We start from the raw sequence: 27,661 nt of genomic DNA on the forward strand, positions 1-27,661 counted from the left end.
TTTCTCAGACATGATCAATTTATTTGAAGAATTCAAATTTCACTTGTTAAAGTATATATTCAGGGGCAGGTTTGGGATAATTATGTCACTAGGAGCAATCACATTTTATACAGTCAATTGACCATTGGGTAGTATCTAGAGGAAAGGCAAAACAAAACAAAACAAAAACAACTTAGTGTGTATAGGGCGATACTTAGAAATTGTATCAGCAAAGGAAGCTACTAGCTTATACTACGGAGACATGAAGCATGCTAATACTAGTAGTGATCCTTTAGTCCAATTCAGCACACAATCTGGACCTAATTTGTGCAAGACACCAGGTAATGGGGATGTAGTGAAAACACAAACCCAGAAATCAGACACATTCCATCTTCTCAGCAAGTGAACTAACAGCATTTGCAAAAGCGGTGTGGTGAAATACAAAGCACTCTTCTAAGGCCATGGTTGGAGACGTTTCTTCCCAAAGAAGTTGACACTGGGCTCCACTGCAATCTGGTGGAGTGGCTTGGCAGGTCAGAGCCTGCTAAGAAAACGTGGCATCTCTGCAAAAGGAAACGGCTTATTTCCTCCATGGCTTTATATATATGAAAAGAAAGAAGTATTCAAAGGTAAAATTTTACCTTTGAATATTAGTCAACCACTGTTGACCCATTTTAAGAAATAGATTAACAGGAAGTAAAGATGAAAACAAAGTTTAAAAGATCAGGGAAAGGACACAGTTCTGGTGATACAGGCAGAAGCTGCCAAGACAGTACTGCCAATAAAAACAAGCCATAGCAATGGACAGTCTATTACTATAGACAGCCTGTTAGACTAACAAAGGCTGGTTCTGGCCACTGCCAGTACAGGACAAGAGTCCCTCTCTAATTCATGCCACATAACGAAGACTGAAGGCCATATATGGGGACATGAGATTGTTTTCTCGTTAAGTATCTCATGTTAACTTATATTTCCTAGTTTAAAAAATACATATGGAGGAACAAGTCTCTCCAGAATGACAAATGTACCACTTGTTTTACACCTTAAAATAATTTTAATTAAGCATATTGACAAAATATCACAACCCCTGCTTTTGTACTTTACAAACATACATTAGATAATACTTTAGGGAATGACCACAAATATAATATATAATCAGTTGTTTTAGTATTATTCATCATCCTTAACTTTAAAACTTATCTTGTATTATCTCAAAAGCAAACATCTCATTTCTTCCATTAAATTACTGCCCAACTCAAAAAATAATAAATAAACAAAGAACCCTGTCAACGCTAAGTCAGAATACATATACCTGCCAGGTGTTGATAAGATAAAAAAGGACAATTTACACATATGAGCACCTCACAGAACCAAGTGATTGCTGAACTTCACTGTGAAGCAGCCCTGAAAACCGTGGCTGATCAAGGTTAGAATCCTTCCATTAGGAACTCTGTTATGTCACAACACACAGTATTATTTAACTACTCGACCACCAAAAAGCTAGAGAAATAGTTTACTTAAAAGTAAAATTTGTAAAATGCAATCTATCCTGGTTTATCATTTAATTTAAAACCAAATGATGAACTATCATTTCACACTTATGTACATCATGAACCAGTTCTTAGAAAAATGTACTTCAACTATAAATGTTACATTATGCAAAAATAATTCATCAGTTTTATTTAATTTTAATGACTTTTCCCCAACTCTGATATAAAAAACATTAAAAGAACTTAAAATTTAATGGGAAAAAACTATTTTCCCCACTTGCTAAAAGAAGTTTTGTTTTGTCTTATTAACATACAATGCCCTATTTAAGGCACATCTTTTTTTTTTTTTTTTTCTTAAGGAAAACCCCCAGAGATTAGTGTTTTGTTTTGTTTTTTTCTACACACAATTTTAAGACAGAGCCACTCTACAGGTATATCCAACAACTCTTAATCCAAGCTAATATGAAAACTAATGTTTCTACACAGCAACGATCCACACAGCCATCGCAGGTAGCTAGAATAATTGCTGCTTTCACCTTCCAGGTTGTCCTAGGAAGGCTATCTTCATCTATCACCAAAGAAGTTAAAATGGATGGCACTCCACTGTACTTCTGCCCAAGTTACCAGAGCACTTCTGCCTTCATAGCCAGAGTATCATCACATTTCCTGAACTTAGCATCTAACCTTGGCCCAACTGTTTCCTCTTGACACAATCTGCAGAAGAGTCCAAAGGAGCCCCAGGAAACTAAGAATCTCCACACAATCATAAACACAAATCTAGATGCTCTTGTCAGTTCATTATATGTATCACCAATACCTCATCTGAGTGTTTCAGTTAAGAAAACAACAAAAAGGTAGGGAAAGGAGAAAAATCACAAACACAAATATGGCTGTATTGTAGGGCCTTGTAAACTCAACTGAATCGAAGGTGGGGGGGTATAAGAATGAAAACAAACAAACAAACAAAACAGGTTTCTTCAAGCAGACTTACATAACAGCATGGAAAGTTTATGGTTTCCAAGGTAATTTTCTTCACTTCTCATGAAGCCTCAAAAATAGTGGGTAACTAGGTCTCTTCAAGATTAATCGCTTTCACTGTAATCTTGAACTAAGTCTCAATTCGACCTGTTCGGTGGCCAATATAAAGAGGAATGAGTTCATAAAAGAATTCTGAGTTAAGCATGGGGCAAGGTGGCATAATAGCTAGGATAGCGAGCTGAAAAGAAAAAAGGAGCAGTGGCAGCTAAAGGTGGCTGAGGATGAAACAGCTGATGTCTCCCACCATGGCTGTGGGCATCTCTGCTTTTACTAAAAGGAAAACAGGTCATTTCTAAATATAAATTTGCTTATTTTGTTATGTTTTAGAAATAAAACAATGTTAATTCTGAGATATATTACATATTCCACAGCTAGTACGTTCTGGCACAATAATACCTCATGTAAATAATACCATTTTTCTTATAATGTATATTGGCTCTTAAACAAAAATTTTTTAAAAATAAACTGTCTATAAAAGTACATAAGATCATTAGTAACTAGACAACATGGACAAATTATAGAAATACTTTCATCTCTCAGCATCTTAGTTTTTTAGCACAGCACACAGCATTCTTTATATCCTTAGTTACACCTGTTAATAAAAACAAAGCAATCATGCTTGCTAGTGTGAACTAGTTTTACTTCTACAAAATGGTAAGAGTTTCTGCACTTTAAAACATATTCAATTAAATTCTATATTCTATTTTTGACCTATTACAATGAAAACAAATGCCCCTATCACAGGACTCTGTGACAGTATCTGCTTTTGCCATCTCTCCAGAGAAAGCTGGATCTCCTTTCTCTTATCATATTATCGAGTTACTCAATCAGGAGTCTGAAATTGTTTTAAAAACTCCCAAGTTTCCAACTACCAAAACTTTGAATTTTCATTGCACAAAGGGCAACTCGTGTATGTTACCAGCTGCTAAGTATGGCAGAAAGCACTTGTTCAGTACTCAGATTCAGTCTACTGCTGAGGAATGAAGAAGGGCTTAGGACCTCCAGTGTGAACAATCTACTGCTGGAGTGTCCATTCTCTGCTCAACTTTACCTCTAAAATTGGAAAACAAATAGAAAATTCTTTAGGCTTACATTTTTAAGAAAAGAAAATATGAGAAATTCCACATTAAAGTTTACAAGGACATCAAAGCCACATGAAAAAAAAACATGATTATTTACATTACTTTTCTAAATCACACAAAGAAAAGTCACTCATACCAGCAAATACAGCGCAGACAAAAAATCAGTTAGTTACAGCAACACGACAAACGTCACCTTATCTTTCTCTAATCACATTCTGCCAACTCTGTGGGAAAAAGAAAAAAAAAAAAACATTTTTATAAATGAGGAACCTATAGAATTGTGTCACAGTTGACTCCTTTGAGAATTTAGTTACATTTAAGCCTATTAATAGCTAAAAATAGAACTGTGCCCATTCTTGATAATAAGATAATTTCTACAGATAAACCTGGCAAGGTTTAACAAAAGTCCTGAAAATTAATTAAAACTAGTCAATCCATATAATGTCATGTATTTTTCAATTATTACAAAATCATTTATTCTTATAGTGTCTTACAGCCTAGTTTCTTTCTAATGAGAAAATATACCATATCATGGTGCTAATATTGAAACTTATAACCAACTTTACGGATTAAAAACTAAGTCCTGGTCAGTAGAGAAAAGATGGACAATGGCACCTTTCATGGCGAAATGAAAACCAAAAGTAACATGGCTGAAATGTTGAAACCGTAGACACTCTTTTATCAATACAAAACACACATTCACAGAAAATTCTAACTATAATGCAATCCATCATTTGTTTATATTTCCTACTGGCTGGTGAATCTGTTAGTAAAATTTCAAAGAAAATAATTTAAGCCTCTTCTATTAACTCCATAGAAATGGCAGAACAGAATTATTTCTGTTCATATGCATTTGCTGCATATTAATGAGTATGAGACTTCTTGTGCTTTTCCATTTGAGGAGTAAAAACCACCAATGACTTATTTTCAATAAGATACAACTTCAAAGTTACACTAAACATCCACACAAAACAAAGCCTTCCTCAAACCCAACCTATACGTAAGTATCAACAGTGCAGACTCATCATTTGTTGAGTGAAATGGTGACTCATAACAGTGTACTCAGCTCTAGATTTTAATTCACAAATATATATACATACATATATATATATGCGCCTTGTGTATGACAATTGTATGAAAATAGTCTCAAAAATAAAGACAATACTTGAGAAACGAAGCAACCCAATTTCCCTGATTCTGCATCCTGCTTCAGGGAAAGTGAGTCTTTGATGCTTCATAAGTCCTTCCAAAGGTTCAGGATGGCCTTAACCATGAATCGCTTCCACCAGTCTTCCAAGCTTCCAACAGTTCAGGCCGAACAGTTCACATCTGGAAGAGTTGCACCCTATGGTCAGGAATGCTAATGTCCCGACTTTTCTAAATCGGGGAGTTTTCTGACCAGAGCTTGGTGGTTCATTTTGATGCTAGCAAGGAGTCCCCCTTCAATGCCATCAGACCCAGTATAACTGATCTCATCACCACTCAGAGTGGTCATATGCCCCCCGAGGGCTTTTAAGATGGCATTGCCAGCACATATATCCCACTTTTTGATGTATGTCACATGAATATATAGATCTGCTTTTTCTTGGCTTGTATCAGGCACATCCAGGAGTGCTAAAACTTTATAACCTAAAAGACAAAGAAAATTTAGGTCATTACTCAAAAGACTTTTAAGAAAAACTGTGTAAAAATTTCAAGGCCATGGTTAAAGGGAAGAGGATGAGGTCTTCATGACTGTTCTACACTGCCTTTGCTGATATCTAAAATCATCTCCCAACATAATAATGCTTACACATAAGCAAAACCAATATTAGGTTTGATGTAACAACAGTACAGTCTAAATAAACTTATGCTATTCTCAATTATAGCAAGCCTGTCTATGATACCTATTCCTAGAAGGCAGAGGAGGAATAATAATAGTAGCAGTAGCAATAATAATAATAATCTGATGATGATGATGATGAAGGCGATGACACCACATCTAGAATCTAGTTCATCTCATCCCTTCTGGACATTTATCTTTCCTAACCAATCTAAAAGGCACTTGGCGGGGGGCAGGGAGGGGCTTAAGAAAGCAGGTATAGAAAATTGGCAAATTAAATATATCAGGCTGAAAAGTGGCCTTTCTCCCGGCCAACTACTTCTATCTTAGCATTGCTGAATAGTGATTGCAATACAAATGTTTCCTGATTTTAATTTAATTGCCTGAATTAAAAAAAATTCTGACATAATAAACATTCATCAAATGGCCTCTTCAAGCCAAATCTAGGTTACTTTCTGCTTTTGTAGACATCTCATAGTAATTAAACATTTCAGAAAGCAGTTTCAAATCAAATAATATGGCAAAAACTATGTGTCTCACAATATTTGAATGTTTACTACTGCCTGTGTTTGGAACTGTGGATTCTGATTTATAATCAAGTAGTATGAAAGCAGAGGACAGATGTTAATCTGGGAGAATACATCTTGCTCATCCCAAATATACAAGTCAAAGAGTTCAGTGATTCCGGGATTAGCCATTCTAGGATACCTATCCCTAGGATACCTGACAGCTTTTTGCCACATGAAACATCTCAAGTCTTCCATCTTTCCTCCATAAACATATAGGACAATTATTCTGAAGTCAAGTCACATAAAAATAACCCTGCTGGCAATAGGTTTTTGTGCGAATTTAGGGAGAGCTATCATAAGACTTGGTTTATGACCCAAGTAATGGTAATGCAATCCCATAGGAGTAGGGGTAGGCCTGTCTTCTAAGTAAATCGCCTCCTTATTTTGTGCTCACACATGTAACAAACAATTTGATCTCCTGAGAAATCCTTGCTCATTCTGGGAACACACTATGGTACTACAAGACGGGGAGAAGCAGGGTGAACATACCAGCACCACCAGCCGGGATGATTGAGGTCTGGTTTCCAAATGTCTGAAGAGCAACCTGTTTGACCATCCCTGCATGAGAGCGAGACACAATGATCTTTGGGGTCTTCTCATTGTAGGAAGAACGGGCTTTCACATTTGAACCACTGTCTACCATTGCCCAAGCTGAAAAGCAAATAGGATGCCTGTTAACAACATCGAAGCTTTATATAAATTATAATCTCCTAAACCATGCAACAGGGGGAAAAAAGTCATTTTTTTTAACCATTTCCACCAAACAACATGTTTTATTTTTGTAAATACAAAAGTAACTTTATTTTTTAATTATGGGTTATGTAGTGAAACAAAGCTTCTAAGTGCCCTCTGTCCTTCACATTTAGAATAGCTATCAAATATTTGACATAAGAATTCTGGTACTCTCCTGATCACCAAATGATCCTTTACTGAGATTTCTAACTTGTAACTCAATTCTTACCTATACTTATCCCATTTTCTTCCCTCCCTTCAAAAATTTCACATCAGCACAGCCCTAACAAATATTACACACTGAGGTCAACATCAAAGTCAGATTTAGAGAGCATAATCTGACTTTGAGCATAATCTGGTACAAGAACACAGTTTAGATAATTCAAGTTTCAAAATTGATTTTCTCCTACTCCTAATACACTCAGTTTCATTTTTCATTTGCTATATTCCTCTTTCTCCCAAGTGCATTTAAAAACACAAAATAGTTAAAAGTGCGTTAGGTTTAGTTTGTTTCCTGAAGACACATGACCTGGTGAGTTGTTGTCTTGGCATATTTGTGAAGAGGGAAACATAACTGAAGAACTGTTTCTATCAAGGGCACATCTATATGGCATTTTCTTCATAGCTACTTAGTGTAGGAGAGCCCAGCCTATGGAGAGCACCATCACTAGGTTGGTAGGCCTCGCTTTATAAGGTGGCTGAGTGGCTGAAGAGATGGTTCAGCATTTAAGATTTGCTACTCTTCCAGAGGACCTGAGTTCTGTTCACAGCATTCATGTCAGGCATCTCACAACTGCCTTTAACTCCACCCCAAAGGATCTGATCCTCTCTTCTAGTGTCTGGGGCACCTATACTCATACATTCATACACATTCGAGTGGCATGCTCTCACAAAGACACATTCAGACACATAACATTTTAAGCAAGGTAGCAAATGTAGGAGCATGGGAGCAAGCCGTGAAACAGCATTCCTCTATAGATTTTACTTCAAGCACCTGCCTTGGCTTTCCTTGATAATAAACTACAATTTCCAAGATGAAATCAACCCTTTCCTTCCTATGTTCTAGTCATGGTGTTTATCACGGGAACAGAAAGCAAAGTAGAACATAGTATAAAAATAAAAAGCCGATTGTGTATGGTAGGTCATCCTAGCATTTGAGAGGCTGAAACAGGAGGTTTACTCTGAGTCCAAAGTCATTGTAGGACATTGAGTGAATTCTAAGACACCCTGACATACAGTGTGAGACCCCATCTCAAAAAGAACAAACCAAAACAAGAATGAAACTAAGTAAAGGAGTTGGTGGTCTGAGGAAAGGACTTCCAGAGTAGGCTTGAAATACACGTTTAAGTTTTCCTCACTATGGTGCAAACAATGCAAGAAAGCAAATTTAAACAGAAATAAACCAGTTATATTGCTTTTCTAACATTCACTCATGTGAGATAATATGGTTATCAAGGAATGCAGTTTATTTCTGGCTACAGGGGGAAAAAAGGAAAGTCTGGGTTTCTGAGTCACCATGGATGATGAATGCCTTCTCCTAAAACTATATACAATGACAAGAAATGTAAATATAAAGCCCTTTTATCTACAGCTCCAGAATAAGTAGGAAACAAGAGGAGAGGGGAAAATCCACATAAATGAGAAGGCAAGGAAATAAACACAGCAGACCAGTGGAAAAACTGCCAGATACAACTGCAATGTGTTCATGAGAGTGGGCGCTTCACAGAAGTGCTAAGCAGTTGGAGAATTCTCAGTGTTGAGAAAACTCAGATAATAGAAGCCAAGGTTCCTTCTGAACCCGAAATTAGTTAATAAAATACTTCAGAGAAAGGCTTAGAAAAGAAATGGAAACCAGGGAGGTAACAGGAAGAAGACATCTCTATCATTTAGAAAGGAAAGTAGAGCTAAGAAAGAAGAGAGTGTTCTTTCAGGGACAAGACCAAACAAGACAAAATGAAAGCAGGTGCCTAATAAGAAACTCTCCACCCCACAGGAGATAAAGTTCTTGAAGGAGGAGCAGCCAGTGGCAACCTGTTACCACTCCCAGAAGAGTGGTGTCCTATGGGAAAAGTAGCCTAGTCTCCAGAGCCAGGAAAGACAAGGGACTAAGTAGTGCTGGAAGCTGCTCCCCATTACAATAACAGCGTAGCTGTTGGAAGAAAGTCACCTCAAGAAAACCACCTAGAAACCTGCCACAGAGGGCCTCTGAAAGACTCTGCCCTGCAGACTATCAAAGCAGACGATGAGATTTATGGCTAACTGTTGGGCAGAGTGCATGGAACCTGATGTAAGAAGTGGGAAATAGTAAGATCTGGAGAGGACAGGAACCCCACAAGGAGAGCAACAGAACCAGAAAATTTGAACACAGGGGTCTTCCCAGAGACTCATACTCCAACCAAGTACCAGGCATGGAGATAACCTAGAACCTCTGCTCAGATGTAGCCCATGGCAGTTTAGTGTCCAAGTGGGTTACATAGTAATGGGAAGAGGGACTGCCTCTGACATAATCTGATTGGCCTGAACTTTGATCACTTTCCCCTGATGGGGGAGCAGCCTTACCAGGCCACAGAAAATGACAATGCAGATAGTCATCCAAAATCAAAACAAAACAAAACAAAAATGTCAAAACCAATACAAGAGCACCTGTTCTCATCTAAACAAGTGACTCATCAGGCACCAGAATCCAGTATGACTTTCCTCTTAGAGGTTCTGCTTGGAATGTTACATTCATTCACTGAAAAACTTGCGGAGTAAAAGACAAGAAAGTAGGGGAGTGGGGATAAGACAGAAAAGACAGAAATGCTGGCAGATGAAGATTGCCTTTTGGAACATCCCCAAAGAATGTGCATATGACCCATGAAAATTAGGCTTATCGAATTTTCTGGACACAAAATCAAATGTGATTTGCCCTTTTATACACCAGAAAAATTTAAAGGCAATGAATGAATTATGTGTGTGATTTAACAAAACTTTTTAAATGATGTGATCTGATAGATCTGATGTGATCTGATAGACTAAGATCAGAAGGAAGAAGGACCTCCCTTATCAGCGGACTTGGAGAGGGGCATGCTTGAAAAAGGGGAAGGGAGGGTGGGACTGGAAGGGGAGGAGGGAGGGGCTTATGCGGGATATAAAGTGAATAAAGTGTAATTAATAAAATAAAATTTTAAAAAAGGAAAAAAAAAAGAAATACACTTAATAGACCTTGTTTTAAGTAAGCAGCTGTTAAGTCTACTTCAGAAATGCAGAGAAATGAAAATACTGAAGGCAAAATATAATCCTTGTAACTTTTAAAGTACACCAGAGAAAAAGCTCATGAGTACTTATCATAATTCTGTTTGTAATATTTACAAAAAAAAAAAAAGTTTTAAAAGGTGGAGAAAGAAAGCCCATAAATTCCCTAAATTCTTTTCTAATTAAGGTTTGCTAACTGTTCTGTTATACTAAGAAATGAACTTCCAATGCTCTAGCTCTAGGGGTCAGTATTGTATAGGAGATTAGCAATTACTAATTCAGTATTTAAAAAGGCACTTCATGTTGACTATGCAATATTTTAATTTGTAGCATTTACTTGAACAAATAGTTTTTAAAGTTTAATTTTAAATTATTTGTATGTCTTCACACTTGAGTACAGGTGCTGGGAGGCCAGAATGGGATGCAGATGCCCTGGAGCAGTTTTCGGTGGTTATGGGTCACCTAATATGGATGCTGGAGACTAATGGGCCCTCTGTAACAAGAGTGAGTACTCCTAGCCAAGTCGTTCTAGCTCCAACATACCGACATTCCATTTAGGCTAGAGGTAAAGGAGCAGCTACAGAATGTGTTTATTATCGGAGATAAAGAAAAGCCCAGTGGGGGCCAGGCAGTAGCCCCTATCTATAATCTCCTAATACCTGGCACATGAGGCTTAAGGTAGAACAATGTATTTTGCTCCTCAGTCCACATTAGTTAGGGTTGCATTTAGCTACACAGAATGTAAATCTGACTGTTATGGCTCAGAAAGGAAGACCAAAGAATAGGTGTGGTTCAGTAATTCAAAAACCTAATGCTTGGTTTTGCTTTTTTCACTTCATAAAGTACACTGATATATATTCATATAGCCCCACAATAACTCTGAAAGTAACAAAAAAAGGGGAATTAGTGTGACTCATTTTTAAAAGGAAACAAGCAAATGAAGGCTAACGACAGAGCTTGAAAACTTCCTGTTCTTTAAAATGTTTGTTGTTTGAATGCTCAAGACAGGCTCTCTCCTTTCCAGTACTTGTCTATAGAGTAAGAAGGCTAAGAAGAGAAATGAACTGTGTATTCCAGCCATTCTCTGTACGAGGCAAAAATAACCTGAAGCCATATTCATTAAATCTCTGGTTCACCTCATAGCCTGAAACACACGGTTCCCGGAGCCTCTTACACCAAACAAACAAACAAAACAGCAAAACAAAAAACAAACAAACAAAACCCACTAGAACCACAGTAAGTTAATAATAGGTGAAGTGGAAATTGATGCTGAACAGGCAAGCTGACTCCCATTCCTGGGCTTTGCTTTCTAACACATACTAAAGAAAAAATTAAGAACCTGAATTCAAAACCAGTCCGAACTACACAGAACACCCTGTTAAACAAACAAACAGATTCAAAACACAAACAGAGTAGAAAATAAATGCCACTGATAGTTTGCTACAAAGAATTCTGACTTATTTTTAATAGCTACAAATTTCCACTAGGTATTATTTACACATTCTGTCATTTAAAATACTATGAAAAAAAACTTGTTTCTAAGAATTTCAAGCTCAATGAATTAATTACAAACAAGTAGCAAGAATTCTGATCAGTTCTATTCCCCAGCTGCCACCGTCAATAATTCCTATTAGGAGTTCTAGCAGAGGAGTTAAGTCAGTTGTCAAGTATAGCTAACTTCTGGTAAACTTGTTTTACACTGGTGCTCTGTCAATGCTAATGCATAGCCTGGGACAAATCTTCCACCAAAGAATGGATGGCAATCTATACATAATTTTTTAAGTTTTGATTCTTCAAAGTGTTTTCTGACTGGCATGAATTTTTGCTTCAGCATAATGGGTGTTAAAATACAGCTTTATCCTCTGAGCATTCTTAGCTCTACAGCTGCGGTAACAAAATATGAAATACAAGACACTGATGGCTAGATATACTGTAATTGAGCTGTGAAGAATTCCTATTAGAAGAGGAAGGCAGTACAACTTCCATCTGGGATTCTTGCTATTACTTCTTCCAGCTGGTCAAGGGGCGCTTGCTCTTGGGTGGTGCTAAAATATGTCAGAAGCTAGGTTAACCAATAGGACCCTAAGACTCAGTCTCTGTGAGGTTATCACCTAATAGCTAATTTTTGAGTCGTCACAACCTCTAAGCAACCTTACAAAAAAGTAGCCCAGACACACTCCACAGAAATCCTTAAAGTAACAGCAGAGTAGGCCAGCTGCTCACAAAAGGATATTTTATTGTTAACTTACAAAGATAAATTGGGAAGCAACATGTTACTAAAATAAGACTTCTGGTGTCTGTACTGGTTAGTGTTTGTTGTTGTTTCTTGTCAATTTAACACACTGTAGGGTCACCTTGGAAGAGGAAATTTCATAAAGAAAAAAACTCCATCAGATTTGTCTGTAGGCAAGTCTGCCAGGTATTTTCTGTTTGATGTGGGAGGGCCCAACACGCTGTAGGTAGTGCCACCTCAAACAGGTGGTTGCAGGAGTTATAAGGAGGCCAGCTGAGCAAGCCATGGGAAACAAGCCAGTAAGCAAAACTACTCCTCTGTTGCTGTCTCTAGTCCTGCCCAGTCTTCCCCTGATAAAGAACTATAATTTGCAAGTGAAATAAACCCTTTCCTCTCCAAGTTGCTTTTAGTCGTGACTTTTTATCATCGCAATAGAAACCTGATTATACAGCTTCTTTTAGATAAGCACAAACCAGGTATTGCAAAAAAAAAAAAAAAAAAAAAAAAATTCTTTCCATAGTTCTGAAGGCAACAATCTGAAACTAAAGTACTGAATAACAAGCTGCTAGATGTTCTTGACAGAGAGCTTACAAGTCTGAACTGATCCAAGGCTTTACTTCAATCTCGGTCTTCTTCACACTGCCTTAGGCCATATGTGTGGCTCCTGCTTCTTATAACAACTATTCTACAATCTCATCTGGACACAGAACAAATTGTGTCTCTCCCACCTCAAAAGACACAAGGAAGGCAATTAAGTCAGAATCTGGAATTTTCTGAAAACAGGGTCCAAGAAACAATCAAAAATTGCAGTCAAACTTTCATCCATACGACCAGTGTCCTTAAGGAAAAACAAAAGATGCACAGGCACAGAGAAAGTCCATGTGATGATGAAGAGAGATTGGAGTGATGGTTCACAAATGAAGGAACACTGTGGGCTATTGGCAAACTTTCAGAGACAGAGAAAAACCACAGAACAGTTTCTTCTATGGTTCAGAGACAGCATATCTGCCAACATCTTGGCTTTTGTATTTCAGCTTACAGAGTATTGTTTAAGACCATTTAAACTTTCTTTTTAAAAACTTTTTTTTTTGAGCCAGGCATAGTGGCATACACCTGTGATCCCAGTTCTGGCAGGCAATCAGATGTCTGTGAGTTCGAGGCTGGCCTGGTCTACAAAGCAAGTCCAGGACAGCCAAAGCTGCACAAAGAAACCCTGTCTCGGAATAATCAGACAAACTTTTTCAATGAAAACTATTTTAACCTCTTTAAAATGAAACTAAACAAATCTAGAATGTTCATCAACAGTGAAAATTCTTACTTCAGCCCTTCTTTTTCTTTTACCTCCTAATTCAGAAAATTGTTTGTTTGAGGTAGGGTCTCACATAGCCCAGGATGACGTTCAAGTTTATAGATAGCAGAGGCTAATCTTAAACTTATTTATTTTTAATATATTTGTATAAATGTAAACATGCATGTATGAAATTCTGAAACTAATGCACAAACTTGAGGATGACACTATATTATCCACAACACTGGGTCATTAGGACTGGCAATGTGGATACTGTGACAATTAAAAGCCTTGTCATCCTAGGGAATAGTGGTGACAAGGGTCGTAACATTTGTCCTATAGTTGATGGGAATTAACCAATTAAAAGCATGAGTAATCCTTGCAGGCAGAGAACAAAAATATATACTCTTCCCTCACAACAGTAACGTCTTGTGCTATCACAGTGAACATGAGACTACCACCCAAGCCTTAGAGGACAAGAAGACGACAGGCATCCTATTACCTTCCCTGTCTCCACTGACATTGGCAGGACTACCAGCAAAGGGCATACCCTAACTACATAAGAAATTCCCTGACATGGTCATGCACGCCTTCTTAAAACATATCCACCACTGACCTCACCTGCTGCATTTTGGGGGAAACTATCCAACATGACTGTATGAAGAATGGAGAAGCAAGGGCCCCAAAGATCTCTAAGAGACACTGGCTGTAGGTAAGCATGGGACAATTTAAACATGGGACAGCTGCTCTCTCTCTCTTGACGTTAAGCAGCACTCTCCTTTACCAAAATTAATTGATGTTCTGTATAATACAAAAGATTTGGCTAGAACAACCGTTCAGCTTTGCCTCAGAACGCAGTGTAAGAATCCTAGGCCTCAAAGCCAACAGCTTTCTGGAGAATGTCAATACCTAGTAGTAGTTCCCACAGAGTTTTGAGGAAGCTGTGTTTCGTCACACACTATCAGTGTGAACCATAAAATCCCCTCTGCCTCTCAAAGGTGCTCATACTTCATACCTGTATACTCAGAAAATGGCTTATGAATAACACCGAGCACAGGTTTGCCATTCACAGCTACACACACCATGGTGGTGACGTACTTTCGAAGATCCTCTAGAAAAAAACAGAAATGCACAGCTGTTAAAGCACTGTTTAATTTTGGTACACAATAGGATATTTCCCTCATTAGAATTTAGATGCGTGAAACACTTGTCAGAAGCAAAACTGCCCTAAGCAGAAGGACAAAAGCTGCTCAGTAGTTACGGACCTAGTTACCTGGGTTCCTCAGCCAGTCCATCATTTCAGTAAATCTGTATCTTGGGGCAAATTAAAGTCAACTCAGTTTTCCAATCCATACAGTTCAGATACCAATTATCTATCTTTAGATATAAATTAACTTTTAATCTTATAATCAATTTTAAAAGTCAAGTTATAAGTATAAAATAGGCCAGGTTATTTCAGAAAAATTTTTTGCAAACAAGTTCAATATTCTGTTTCTACTATTCATATGAATTAGTTTTGTAACTTCAGTTATTAAGTATTTTCTCTTTTAGTTCTTAAGTGTCTTTTGTCTTCTCAATTGTAATAATCTCTTGAGCATGTATTACATTTCAAGTTCAGTATACAGAATGCCAAGGAAAAAAAGTAGAAACTCCCAATATTCTGGGGGCCTTGGCATATATTGGGACAAATTAACTTTAACATATAACAGGAAAGGGCAAAGCAGGAATTAGATACCTCTGTGTAAGAAACAGCTGGAGGTAGGACCATAGAGATGAAACCTGAGCTAGGCAAGAATAACATGAATGTGTGTATCTGGGGGTTGGTGGTAATAAATCTTGTTTTGCTGCTTTTTGTTTTCTGGATCCATAAAATTTACTACTTTGAAATCTTAAGTCAAATGTGTATAATAAAACCTGAATTCCCAATATCCAAAGTAAAAACTATGTTCTGGCTAATACTTTTTCTTAGGACTAGATGTCCGATAGCATGCTGGTGTCACTATGAATGATCCAGTGAGCCCCTGAATAGGCTAATGTTATTAAAGGAATATTCTATGGTTTGGGAAACAAGAGGAAGAGTCATCCATTTTGTCTAAATGGTCCACATAATACCTTAATAATCTAGCATGCTTATCTGGAAATATAATCAGATTCTTAAAATCTAACTGGAAAAGTTCTTAGATCTGTAACGTATCTGCCACCAGGTACACACTATCTGTTTTGGGTCTACATTCTCTAATATAAAACAATCTAACCTTTGATACTCACCCGTGTATTCCTGTGTAGCATCAAGTGGGTCAATCCAAACAGTCACACTTTCTGCTGGAACCTCCTTAGGAGCAGATATTTCCTTCAGGATGTCCTCAGGAATCTTACGGTTCCATACAATGACCTCCTTGTCAGATGCATCCACGTGTTCCTCAGTATTTATCTACAGTGTAAATAGTAATTACAAAGGAGAAAATCATTACTATTTAATAAAATCTCAAAAAATGCATCTCAAAGAGCTCACAATCCGTGCACTTGGAAAGGGGCAAGGAGAAGCTGAGGGAGGGAGGATGGGATTGGGAGGGAATGGGGGATGCAGCTGGGATGCAGAGTTGATAAAATGTAAATAATAATAACAAACAATAAAAAAATAAATAAAAAAAGAAAACTTTAAAAATTAAGGAATTCAATAATTAAAAATATTCAAGTTTAGTGTTTTGGTTAATGAAGCCAGAGACTTCACAGAAAGGCAGGGTTCCAATAAATGTATCAAAGAAGTGAGTTATTCAAGGTTAAATCACAGAGGAAAACAATGCAACCAGTCCTGATAAGACCTGATGGGCTAGGGTCAGATGGAAGGGAAGGAGGACCTCCCCTACCAGTGAACTAGGGGAGTGGCATGGGAGGAGATGAGGGAGGAAGGGTAGAATTGGGAGGAGACAAGGGCGGGGACCATAGCTGGGATATAAATTGAATACATTGTAATAAAAAAAGGAAAAAAAAAAAAGAGTTAAAGACCTGATGGAGTGAAGCTCGGCATATGTCTACAGCCCAGTGCTAGGAAGGCTGTTGGGGGTAAGGGTGAGTCTCAGACCACCTTCGGCTAATTTAGGAGACTCATTTTTAAAATAAAACTTAAAAAAAAATCTAAAATATGAAAACAGATATATTCTAGAATATTGGAAACAAACATTAACTATACTTAGAAACAAACAGAATATTAACAATGTAGTTGATATGCCTTACAAACAGAGAACTTAAGTGATAATGGATAAAATGGCTGAGGAAATTGGTTGGATAAAATGTACCTTTAAAGAGTATGGAAAAGGAATCCTGGAGATTATTGAAAAGATAAGCTAGTATATTAAAAAACCTAAATAAAATTTAAACAAGCAATCAAAAAGAACAAAAAAAAGGCCTCATTATCTTTTAACTATATATCAAAGATATATCAGAGGTTAAGAAGGTAGATTTCTATCTTTTTATTCTTACAAGAAAAAAATTAAAACATAAAATAAATCTGATTTAGCATACATCGATAAAATTGTGGAGAAAAAAACACAGATGAATGCATCTTTAATTAATGTATTTTTGTCTGCATGTATATCTGTGTTAGCACATGTGCCTGGTGTCCTGTAGGCCAAAAGATGGTACAAAAGCTCCTAGAACTGGGCATACAAATGGTTTGTGAGCTGCCATGTGGATGCTCAGAACTGAACCTGGATCTCAAGAACAGTAAGTACTCCTAACTGCTGAGCCATCTCTCCAGCCCTCAACATATTTTTAGAGCTAGGACTTCCCATAAATCATCATATATAAAAATACATGCAGCACTGTGTACAGTAAGAGTTCTGTTAAGAAAAGGACCCTACAGATTTGTTTGCATTGACATTCTCCACCTTGGCACCCCTAGTTACTTTGAGTGAATAAACTTGTTGTGAAGCTCCCCTTGCTGTGCGCTGCAAGCTGTTTTTCAACAGCCCTGGCTAGATGCCTATAAAAACATATTAAGTGTATTCCTTAGTTTTAAGAATCAAAAATGTCCCCAGATGTTACCAAATAATAGACCTCCATCTTGCTGTATGTAGACTGACTGCTTTAAATAGTGAGCTTCTTACTATAAACATGGTCAAAACCTACTGCTAGAGGGACTGTAGCAGACATCTTCCTGCCAGGAGAACTCACTGCTATCTTTCTAAATAATGCTAGCAAATTGCCTTCTAAACATTTATGTTTTTGTGCTTATCTCCATTTATGTGTGTGCACCACATGTGTGCCCATGGAGGCCAGAAGGGGGAATTCAATTCCCTGGAACTGGAGTTAGATAAGACAGTTGCAACAGCATGTGGATGCTGAGAGCTGAATCTGGGTCCTTTGCAAAAGGATCAATTGCTCTTAACCATTAAGACATTTTGCTAAACCCTACATATTTATATTTATATCCACAGATTTATGATGCTCCAACCTTATTCAGAGAGGCTCTTTACTTCAGTGCAGCACATAGTGATTAATGTAGAGACACATTATTGTTCAAAGTGTAGAAAGTGGTAATGAGTGTCCAGCTACATATGAAATTCCTTTATCAGCCCTGTCCCCACCAAGCTTCCAGGAACATCTAGACAGAGAAGTAGAAAGAATTCAAGAGCTGGAGGATGGACAGGATGCTGTGAAATGCTGCACTGTGCATATGACACTGCTGTTGCATACATGAAATCACAGCAGCACTTGTTATTTACACAATCCAGACACAAGATCAAGCCAGTTAAAAATTCCAGCATGGAGGGGAGAGGGGCACTCAAAGACCCCACTTCTGGCTGAGGAGCTAGTGGTAGCTGAAGGTAAGGGCGAAGGACAGTTATCTTTTCTATAGGAGTGTGGCCAATGCCTACGCTCCATTAGATGGCCCCAGGCCATGCCAGTACTACTTTGACTTTCTAGGTTAACATAAGTAACTATAAAAGAACAGAAAGCTGTAAGAGCAATGTGATGGGAGGGTCCTGGAAGGAGTTAGACTGGGGTAGTGAGGGGTGCATAACTGAGTTATATTGTATACATGTATGAAATTTTAGAGAATAAAAATAGTGGGCTTATTAATACCTACTTTATATACTGTGCCATATGTATAAACTATTGGTCAAAGAATGTTTTAGAATCTTGTTTACTTTTAGAAATTAGAATAAACCCAGTGAAGCAAAAAACTTATCTATACCATAAAAATTAGGATAATGGGGGCTAAAGAGAGGGCTCCTCAGTTGGTGAAGTACTTGCTGCGGAAGCATTAAGTGCTGAGTATAGATCCCCAGCACCCATGCTGGGCAGGACACAGGCGTTACCCCTGTGGCTTTGTGAAAGAAGGACGGCTGAAGATTAAATTGAGTTTTGGTCTACTAATGCTAAGAGAAATAGACAGTTGCCTGGGGCAGGGAATAGAAATAAAAAGACTATTATAAAGACAAAGAAAACATTCTAAAACCAAATAATAGTAATGGTTCCATCCTGGCAAACCTACCAAAATTACTGAATCATACAAAAGCATATACAAATTTTATGATATATGAACTGTGCAGCAATAAAATTATTTATAAATAGGCAAAAACCAGGTTAGCTAGAGAGACCTGAAAGGCGGTATTTGACTTAAGACCTAAAAGAGAACACAGCAGGCTCTGGCGGAAGTATATTCTAACCCTTGAAATGACAAACACAGCCGCTGAAATGAAGAGCATGCATGAAGAGCATAGTTCATTCCCAGGGCAGTTAGGAGGCAAGCGGAGTTGGGGTGAAAGACACTAGGCGTGGAGTCGGAATGATGAATGCCATAGCTACTAGGCACAACACAAAGATATGCCTTCTCTTACAACGAATACTAATAGAGAAGAGGAAGAGTGTGGTGAACGTACCATTAGAAGAACAAACCAAGATATGGAGTTGACGACTAAGCAATGAGACAACAAAATCTTTGAAGAAATAGTGCATATTGTCAACTATGAAATTCTTATTATCAACTGCATTTTAATATATTAGCAACAAATTTTAGCAATATTAGCAATTAACTTTCTTTGCTTCATACTGACTCCTCCTAAAGTTCTTTTTCTGTAGGGTTACAGTCAAGAACCCACCAGCTCCACCTGAATAGGTCTCTGGGAAAAAAAAACCTCTCAGGCTACACATAGGTTATAGACTATGGCCTTTCCTCCCACTATTACTGCCAGGGTCATTAGTAAATCTTGAAAATTCTAATTCCCAATTTTAAGTCAGCATGTCTAGCAAGAAAACGTGTTCAAGCTACTATCATCATTACCCCACTTAATTCCTTTAATAGCCTTTATATTTTTCTTTTTATGTTCTATATTATATTCACTCACTATTTCAACAAATACTTGTACTCTATGCTATTTTGGCTATTAAAATAATGAATGAAACAGACAAAAAAATCACTTCCTCTACACAACTTCCCTTTTTTATTTATTTTCATTTTCTTTAATTTATTCTTCTCTCATACATTACACTCTAACCGCAGTTTTCCCTCCCTCCACTCCTCCCAGTTCTCACCCTCACCTCAGATCCACTGTTCCTTTCATTTCCCTTCAGAAAAGAGCAGGCCTCCCAGGAGTACCAACCAAATGTGGCATAACAAGACACAGTAAGACTAGGCACAAATCCTCATATCAAGGCTGGACAAGGCAATGCAGTAGGAGTAAAATGGTCCTAAGAGCAGGAGAATCAGGGACACTCTACACTCACTGTTAGGAATCATACAAGGACACAAGGCTACACAATTTTAACATCTATGCAGAGGATCTAGCTCAGACCCATACAGGCTGCCTGATTGTTGCTTCAGTCTTTATCAGTCCCTATGAGCCTTGGTTAGTTGATTCTGTGGGCTATGTTCTGTGGTGTCCTCAACAGCTCTAGCTTCCTACAATCCTTTCTACCCCTCTTCTGTGGGGTTCCCCAAGTTTCATCTAATGTTTGGCTGTGGGTCTCTGCATTGCTTTCATGAGTTGCTGGATAAAGCCTCTCTGATTGCTGATGTCTATGGACTTAAAATAGGAACTAAGTATAACAAATATAATGAAAAGCCTATGACTTCTTAGAGACAACAGTTTTCACCAATTACAACACCCCTTCTTATCCCAGTCTGGCTACTCTCAATGAAGTCATTCATGATAGACAAGAAAAGTAAAGTTTTCAGAAAACCTATGATTTGAGTGGGTGATATAAAAAGCTTCTAGAAACCAGAAAATTACAAACTGACCATAGGCTATGGCCATAAACGATGCCTAGTCTTGTAATTTCCACCCATTCCTAGTAACTACTTACCTGACAGGGTTGTTTACTAGCCTTAAGTATTATTAACCACAGATTTCTTTTGGCTAGCTGTTTGTCTATATAAGTCTGTCTAGTGTTCACAAAATCTAGTTCTCCTTTCCTTCCTGGGCACATGCAAGTTCACAGTTCCCATCTCACTTGCAATAAGATACACAGATATTCTAGCCAATGAAATATGGACAAAAATGTGACATACCTAACTTCCCTGGCTGGTAAAAAGATCAGTTTTCCTCTTTTCCTGCCATTTTGACATGGCAGAACCACACATTAACAAGACCAACTGGGTCAGAATCATGACATGAAGAACAGCTATCATGGACAGTATTACTATAACACTGCCTACTCAGTCTTTCATAATGAATGCATTTTCTCTTCCAAACCTAATACCCTAAGCAGTTTAGGAGACAGAATAAATTCTTACATGTATGATTCAATTTAGTTTGACTCTCTTTCTCTAAACCTCAACATGGAAGAACAATGGAAGGGAAAACCTCTAAGTGGTTTGGGAGGTAGGAGTAACATAAGATACATAGAAAATAACAGTAAAATGGAAGATGCAGATCTGAAGAGATAAAGATCCTAAGGGAGAATTAATATAGTTTTAGATACATTTTACACACTATACTGAATGATAGGGTGCCCCAATTTTTGTGATATATATATATAAATATATATATATGGCAGCTATAAAATAGTAGAGGTGATATATAACTTTTTAAATGTAAAATGTTCACTTGTGCAACCACATCAGGGATCAGCAATCATATAATTACTGAATATAAAGGTTGTTAAATCAGTACATTTTCCGTACGTACATGGAGATATGTGATATACATAATATATATATATATATATCACATATATACAGGTATTCAGGCTAGTCTTGTAACTCGGGCTTGAGAAAGGCAAAGCAAACTATTCTTCATCAGTACTATGAAAGCTCAAGGCCCCCAAACACAATCAGTGCTGTTAGTTATGATAGTTCAGATAACTTGGGGTTGAAGAGGCCCTTAGAAGATCAACGACCTCGTGCATTTATCCATAAACCAGTATGTAATTAATATGGGTTTAGATATAAAATCTCACACATAATTTCATATATGTACTATACTGGACAATAGGGTACCCAGATTGTTGACTAAACATTACCTCTGTGTATGGCTTTGAGATACAGTTAGCATTTGAAAGAGCAGAGTTATATTAATGGATCTTATTCAATCCTGTAAAAATCTGGATAAGCAAAAGGGAAAAGGAAAGGAAAAGAAAATGTGCCCCTTCAGCATGGTTGCTGGCGTTCATAGGGAGCTCATCTGTTCTCTAAGATTTACTCTATGGTTCTTATGCCTTTTAGTTTTAGCTGAATCAATAGTAGCAACTTCCCTGGGCCTCCAGCGTGCAGGCTGAAGATTAAGTGACTTTCTCAGCCTCCTAAAGAGCCATGTCCTCCTATCAAATGTTCATCAAGTGTATCTCTAGAGAATGACTACTTTCAAAATGTATAAACAGCCCCCATACCTGCCCTGTTCTATTTCCATTTTCACAACACCTTTTCTTACCATCTGCTTCTGAAAAACAATCTTGCAACAATTAGATAACCTTCACTGTCTCAGGTCTTAAAAATAAACACTACAAAAAAAAAAAAAAAACAAAAAAAACAATCAAACAACAAAACTGGACTCTTAGTCCCATATAACATCTGAGCCAACTCCTCAAAGGCCCCACTTCTAAGGATTTACCATATTCACTATCTCCATTTCCTCACCTGCTTATCAACTTTGCTTCTACATCAGGATACCAAAGACACTTTCACACACAGTTAACTAATCAACTGCCAGTTAACTATGCTCAGACTTTGTTCTGGGCTGGGAAGTCAGCTAAGTGTAAAAGCAACTGCCGAGCATGTGTGAGGCTCTAAATCAATTCTTGCACCACGAAAACAAATAAATAAGAAATAAACTAAAAATTTACAGTGTCAGTTCCCAATATGTAAGTCCAGCATCTCACAAATGCCTTTAACTCCAGGTCCAGGGGGACCCAACACTTCCAGTCTTTGAGAGCACTTTTACCCACATGTACACACCAATACCTACACACAATCAAAACAAATAAATCTTTTAAAAAGTGCTTCCTTTAAAAGAGGCCTTTCTTTCCATTCATTTCTCTTGCAGAACTGGAAATTGAACCTAGAGTCTTCCACAGCTCTACCATAAGCTGCGGGTCCAGTTTAGTCACTTTTATACATCCCTAAGGACTCATTATGCTCATCTGTCTCACTTATAACCACAACCCACTTAAAAACCCTCTTGATGTCCTAATAATGCTTTGCTCTCTAATTCTCTCAGCATCTACTCTGTAGTATTCCATTTGTCCAAGCACTGTAGTTAAGACTAGAACACCTGACCTGCTTTTACCCAGGACCAGGCAGGCAGTTGTCTCTCAATTATTTCTGCTTTGAGGCAGTGAAATTAAGCATTGCCAAACTGCTCAGGGGTAGAGCAGCTGCCTCTAAGACTTGTAGATCCATGGCCTGAGAATACCTGAAGACAGGAGACCCAGCAAGCAAAGGTTAAACTTGTGTTTGACTGGGCAGCATGCACCTCTAGGGAGTGCTGGCCACCTGAGCATGATCTCACAACTTAAGCTGGATACTCATTTACTATGGGCTGTGTGGAGGCACTATAGGATGTTTATTCTAGCCAATTGGTGATAGCATTCTGCTCCTGGGTGTGGTAACCTAAAGTGTCACTGACCTCTCTTGGGGTGACTCCCATTATATTCTATTACAGTAAGGACATCAAACAGGCAATTTCATGCTTCAAACACCAAACAGGAAAGTACGGAAGAAAAAGAAAACATACACACCCCTCTCAAGAAAGGCATAAGATTTAAAAGGGAAAGGGGTAGAGTTGTGCCTTCTAAATGTTAACTCTGCATTAGGAAATGAACTAACTGGAGAGCATAAAGTAAGTTTCTTAAAATGTATATATATATATATATATATATATATATATATATATATATATACACACACACTGGAATAAGGCTCCAAAAAATGACCTGCATTGAGGATAGTATTTAAACACTGGAAAAGAGGCTAAAAGAAAGAAAAACAAACAAACCAAAAACCTAAGGCTGGTTCTCTACTTCTTAAATGGCTACATTTGGCTTCTAGTCTAGTAAATTGTAGTAAAAGGAGATAGCTCAATATTACATACCCTAAGTCTACCCATGTACATAAGTGAACATAACATTCTGTTACAGAAATCAATATCTAACCTGAACACTGAAGGCACAGTCAGCCCTAAGAAAAGTTATTTAATACTAAGGCACTGTGTTAACACCTGAAATCCAAAAGCCTAGTGTTGTTTTAATAAAATGTCACCTGCTACCCTTAGCAGCTATTCTTTTGTTTGCTAATATGTGAAAACTGGAGCGCTCACATGGATACACACACACAAACACAGATTTGTTTCAAATCTAATGATCTGACTTTACCTGAGATAAAGCAACTATGCTTGCTACATTTCACTATCACTACATTAATAATCATTTTTCCTCTAAGAAGCGCTCACATAAGCTGTGAGGTATCGTGAGCCTAATCACCCATTTGTAAAATGGGCACAAATGAAATATACTTTAAAAAAATTGCTATGAAGTTCAAATAAAGTTCTATGTGACTGATAGCTAGAATACATTAAATGTATTCATTACAGTGGTATATAAATGTATCAACCACCTCCAAACTGCTATTTCTTCCATTACCTCCTATCGTGTACTTTGAGAAGATAAATGTATTTCATAAGTATACCTCACAGCTAGATACAAGCAATGATACGTGTTATTTGCAACGGGAGTAAATAAAAGGGTAAGGAACAAGGAAAATGTGGAAATATTTAGTGTTATGACTTGGAAGGCATTTGAAATAAAAAAAAAGCAGTGTCAATTACATCTGATATTCAGCAGATTAATAGTTGAAATCCAATGTTTCATGGAGGAAAAAAGGGGAGATGATGACACAGAAACAGGACTGAGAGAAACCCAAAACAGCAATGGAAGAAGGGAAGGAGCACTGCATAAGATATGAGATTCTTCAATGACAAAACTTTAATTCTTTTAAGATCAGCACGATGGACACCTTCCAAAGAAACCTGGGTTTCATTTTTATTGTTTGCCTAATCGATGAAACCGCTGGATGCAACTTTTCTTTCTAGAGGCCAATACCTAACTACGAGATTCCACTACACTGCTGAGCCCTTCCCCCATAAATAAACTGGCAAAGGCCGACTGAAAAGTCAAAGGTTGTTGCAGATACGTGTAATTCCAGCAAAGAACTCTCTAGAAGCTGAGACAAGTGGATACTGATTTCAAGTTAAAGCTTAGTTACTTCCAGGTCAGCTTGGCCTACTTAATGAGCCCTCAAGAAGCAAGCCTGTGGGAGCACAAGCAAGCGCTCGCGAGGGCACATACACAAACGCAACTGTACTGAAACGATTAAAATGTATAGATTAAGAAGAAGTCAACTTATTCAAGAAACCTAACACAGACAGGGTATGTGTTACCTCATTCTCTCTGACATAGAGAATCTAGAGCGCTGGGATACACCGAAGTGAAATTGCAAGAAAGCATCACCTCCAAGTGTTTCCTCGAAAGGCAGCCCAAACCACAGTGTTCATAAACCGGCCCTTGCTACAACTACAGCGATTCATGAGCACACCCCCTTCCTCCCGATGCTCCGCGCACAAAAGATTTCTACGGACTTGGGGCCTTTCTAGTTGGCCGGACTGTCTGCCAGAAATCATGGTCTCAACGCCAGCCTCCCAAGGGATAAAATCCTTGGAGAGAACACAAAGGCCCAAGGGGTTCGAATCCCTTCAGTTGGAGAGCGGCCACTTATAGACGTGTGGTCCACCTCGCCGCCAGCCAGCCTCGCAGCATCCAAGGCCACCCAGCTCTCCCAAACGTGAACACGCCCGCCCTCCCACCCCCGGGAAGAGGAGGAGGAGGAGCGTGGCCCGGGTGCGACAGCCACAGGCGCCCCAGCTCCTGTGTGGGTGACCTTGCCCACGTTACTGTCGCTCCGCAGGTCCGACCGCGGCCCCCGGCCCCGGCCCCGCGACCCAGCGCCCACCTGCACGTTGGGGAAGGCCGTCTTGAGCAGGTAAAACATCTTGCGGTTGGACAGCACGTCGCCGCTGGTCATCTTATCCTCGGCGCCCTCGCGCGTCTTCCCCTTGGACTTCTCGTGGAGGACGTTGCTCTCGCGGACCCGCCTCACCTCGTCGCCGCCGCGCTCGGCCGCCAGCACCGCCACGGCCAGCATCTCGCGCAGGTCCACCGCGCCCCCGTCGGCCCCCGACTCCGCCGGCCCGCCCGCCGCCTCGCCGCCCAGGCCGAAGAGGCTGAAGCGGCCGGCCAGGAAGCCCGAGTAGAGGTGGTAGAGCACCCCGAGCCCCAGCAGGAAGAACACGGCCACCCCGAGCGGGGACAGGCGGATGCCCATGGGGGCCATGGCGCGAGACCGGCGCAGGGCCCGCCTCAGGCCCGCCGCTGAGCCCGCTACTACGGCGCCCGCTTCCCGGCGCCCGCGCGCGCCATCGCCGCCCAGGGAAAGCCGCGCCGCCGCCTCCCCGCGCCACGCGTCCCGCGCCCCGCGCCCTGCACCAGCCAGCAGCCGGCCGCTCAGCCTCCGCGTAGGCCAACGGCCGTGAGGTGAAAGGGGAGCGGGAGTGTGTATCCGGGTTACCCGGGGGAGGGGCGGGGCACAGGAGGCGGGGCATGTCCGGACAGGCCCCTCCCCGGGGCGGTCCATAATTGGTGGGCGGGGCCTGGGCGCTGCGGCCCACAGGGTTCCAGGAGACGGCGGAGACCTGGTGTATTTGAAGTACAGCCACAGGGACGGTGGCTTCCTGGAACTTGGATCAGAAGAGGACGGCAAGGCATTTTAAAACGAACCTATCCGAGCCTCCCCCGTAGCCCGGGTACTGTGGGCCTGAACCTTTAAATAACCTTTCCGCTTTCAAGAGGAGCAGCGAGGAATGCCACTTCAGGGTTTCTCAACCCGTGGGTCACGACCCCTTTGTACTTGGGCTGACCCTTTCACAGGGAACGCATATCAGATATTTACAAAATAGTGTCGAATTTACAGTTAGTAATTAATTTTCTGTCTGGGGGTCCCACGTGAGGAAATGTGTTAAAGGGTCGCAGCATTAGGAAGGTTGAGAAGCACCTTATGTGTCCACGTGTGGATTATTCCTCGTCTAAACTTGCCATGCTTTTAAGAAGCTGTGAAGCAGCGTTAACTGATCCTGAGTTTTACTAGGGCAAACACTCGAGCATTTCTTTCCACGGAGCCCCACTCTCAGTGCAGAGGTCAAGGGGGGGAAATTGGGGACCAGAACCGCTTGATTTACAGTACGTCTAGGTTACATCATTGTGAGGCAATAAATGCCCACCAAATGGGGTATAACACAGATGCACTGAAGAGAAAATAACTGCCATGGACAATACCACTGATCATCCATAACAGCAAATTCTAAATTTTAGTAACTACTAAGTAGTCAGAAGTTTCTCATTTTTTAAAAGCACATGTGATAATATACCAACTAGCCAGTAGCAGCTTACATCTGTAAACCTAACATTCAGGAAGCTGAAGCAGAAGGACTGCTGCAAGTTTGAGGCTAGCCTGAGCCACATAAAAGTTCTAGGCCAGTCCAGGTTAGAGAATGACAGTTGGTCTCCAAAGGAAATACATAAAAAAAAAAAAAAAAAATACAACTCCTAAATTAAATATTTATATAAAATCAGTAAAAGCCAACCCATTTTGCTACTCAGTTAAAAAGCATTGATTTGAAGTAGATTTTAATGTTAATCACCTTAA

General features: G+C 39.3%; 1 protein-coding gene across 1 annotated transcript; it reads right to left on the bottom strand.

The window, feature by feature from the left end:
• On the bottom strand, nt 1-26,506 carry Bpnt2 (3'(2'), 5'-bisphosphate nucleotidase 2). Its single transcript, XM_021658182.2, has 5 exons — nt 25,913-26,506; nt 15,736-15,898; nt 14,483-14,578; nt 6,470-6,631; nt 1-5,218 (listed from the first exon to the last, which is right to left on the bottom strand). Exons 1-5 carry the CDS (start codon nt 26,291-26,293, stop codon nt 4,950-4,952), a joined length of 1,071 nt encoding a protein of 356 aa, XP_021513857.1. The 5' UTR covers nt 26,294-26,506; the 3' UTR covers nt 1-4,949.
• Nucleotides 26,507-27,661: the final 1,155 nt, after the last annotated feature.

This window comes from Meriones unguiculatus, chromosome 6 (genome assembly GCF_030254825.1).
Source record: "Meriones unguiculatus strain TT.TT164.6M chromosome 6, Bangor_MerUng_6.1, whole genome shotgun sequence".
NCBI lineage: Eukaryota > Metazoa > Chordata > Mammalia > Rodentia > Muridae > Meriones > Meriones unguiculatus.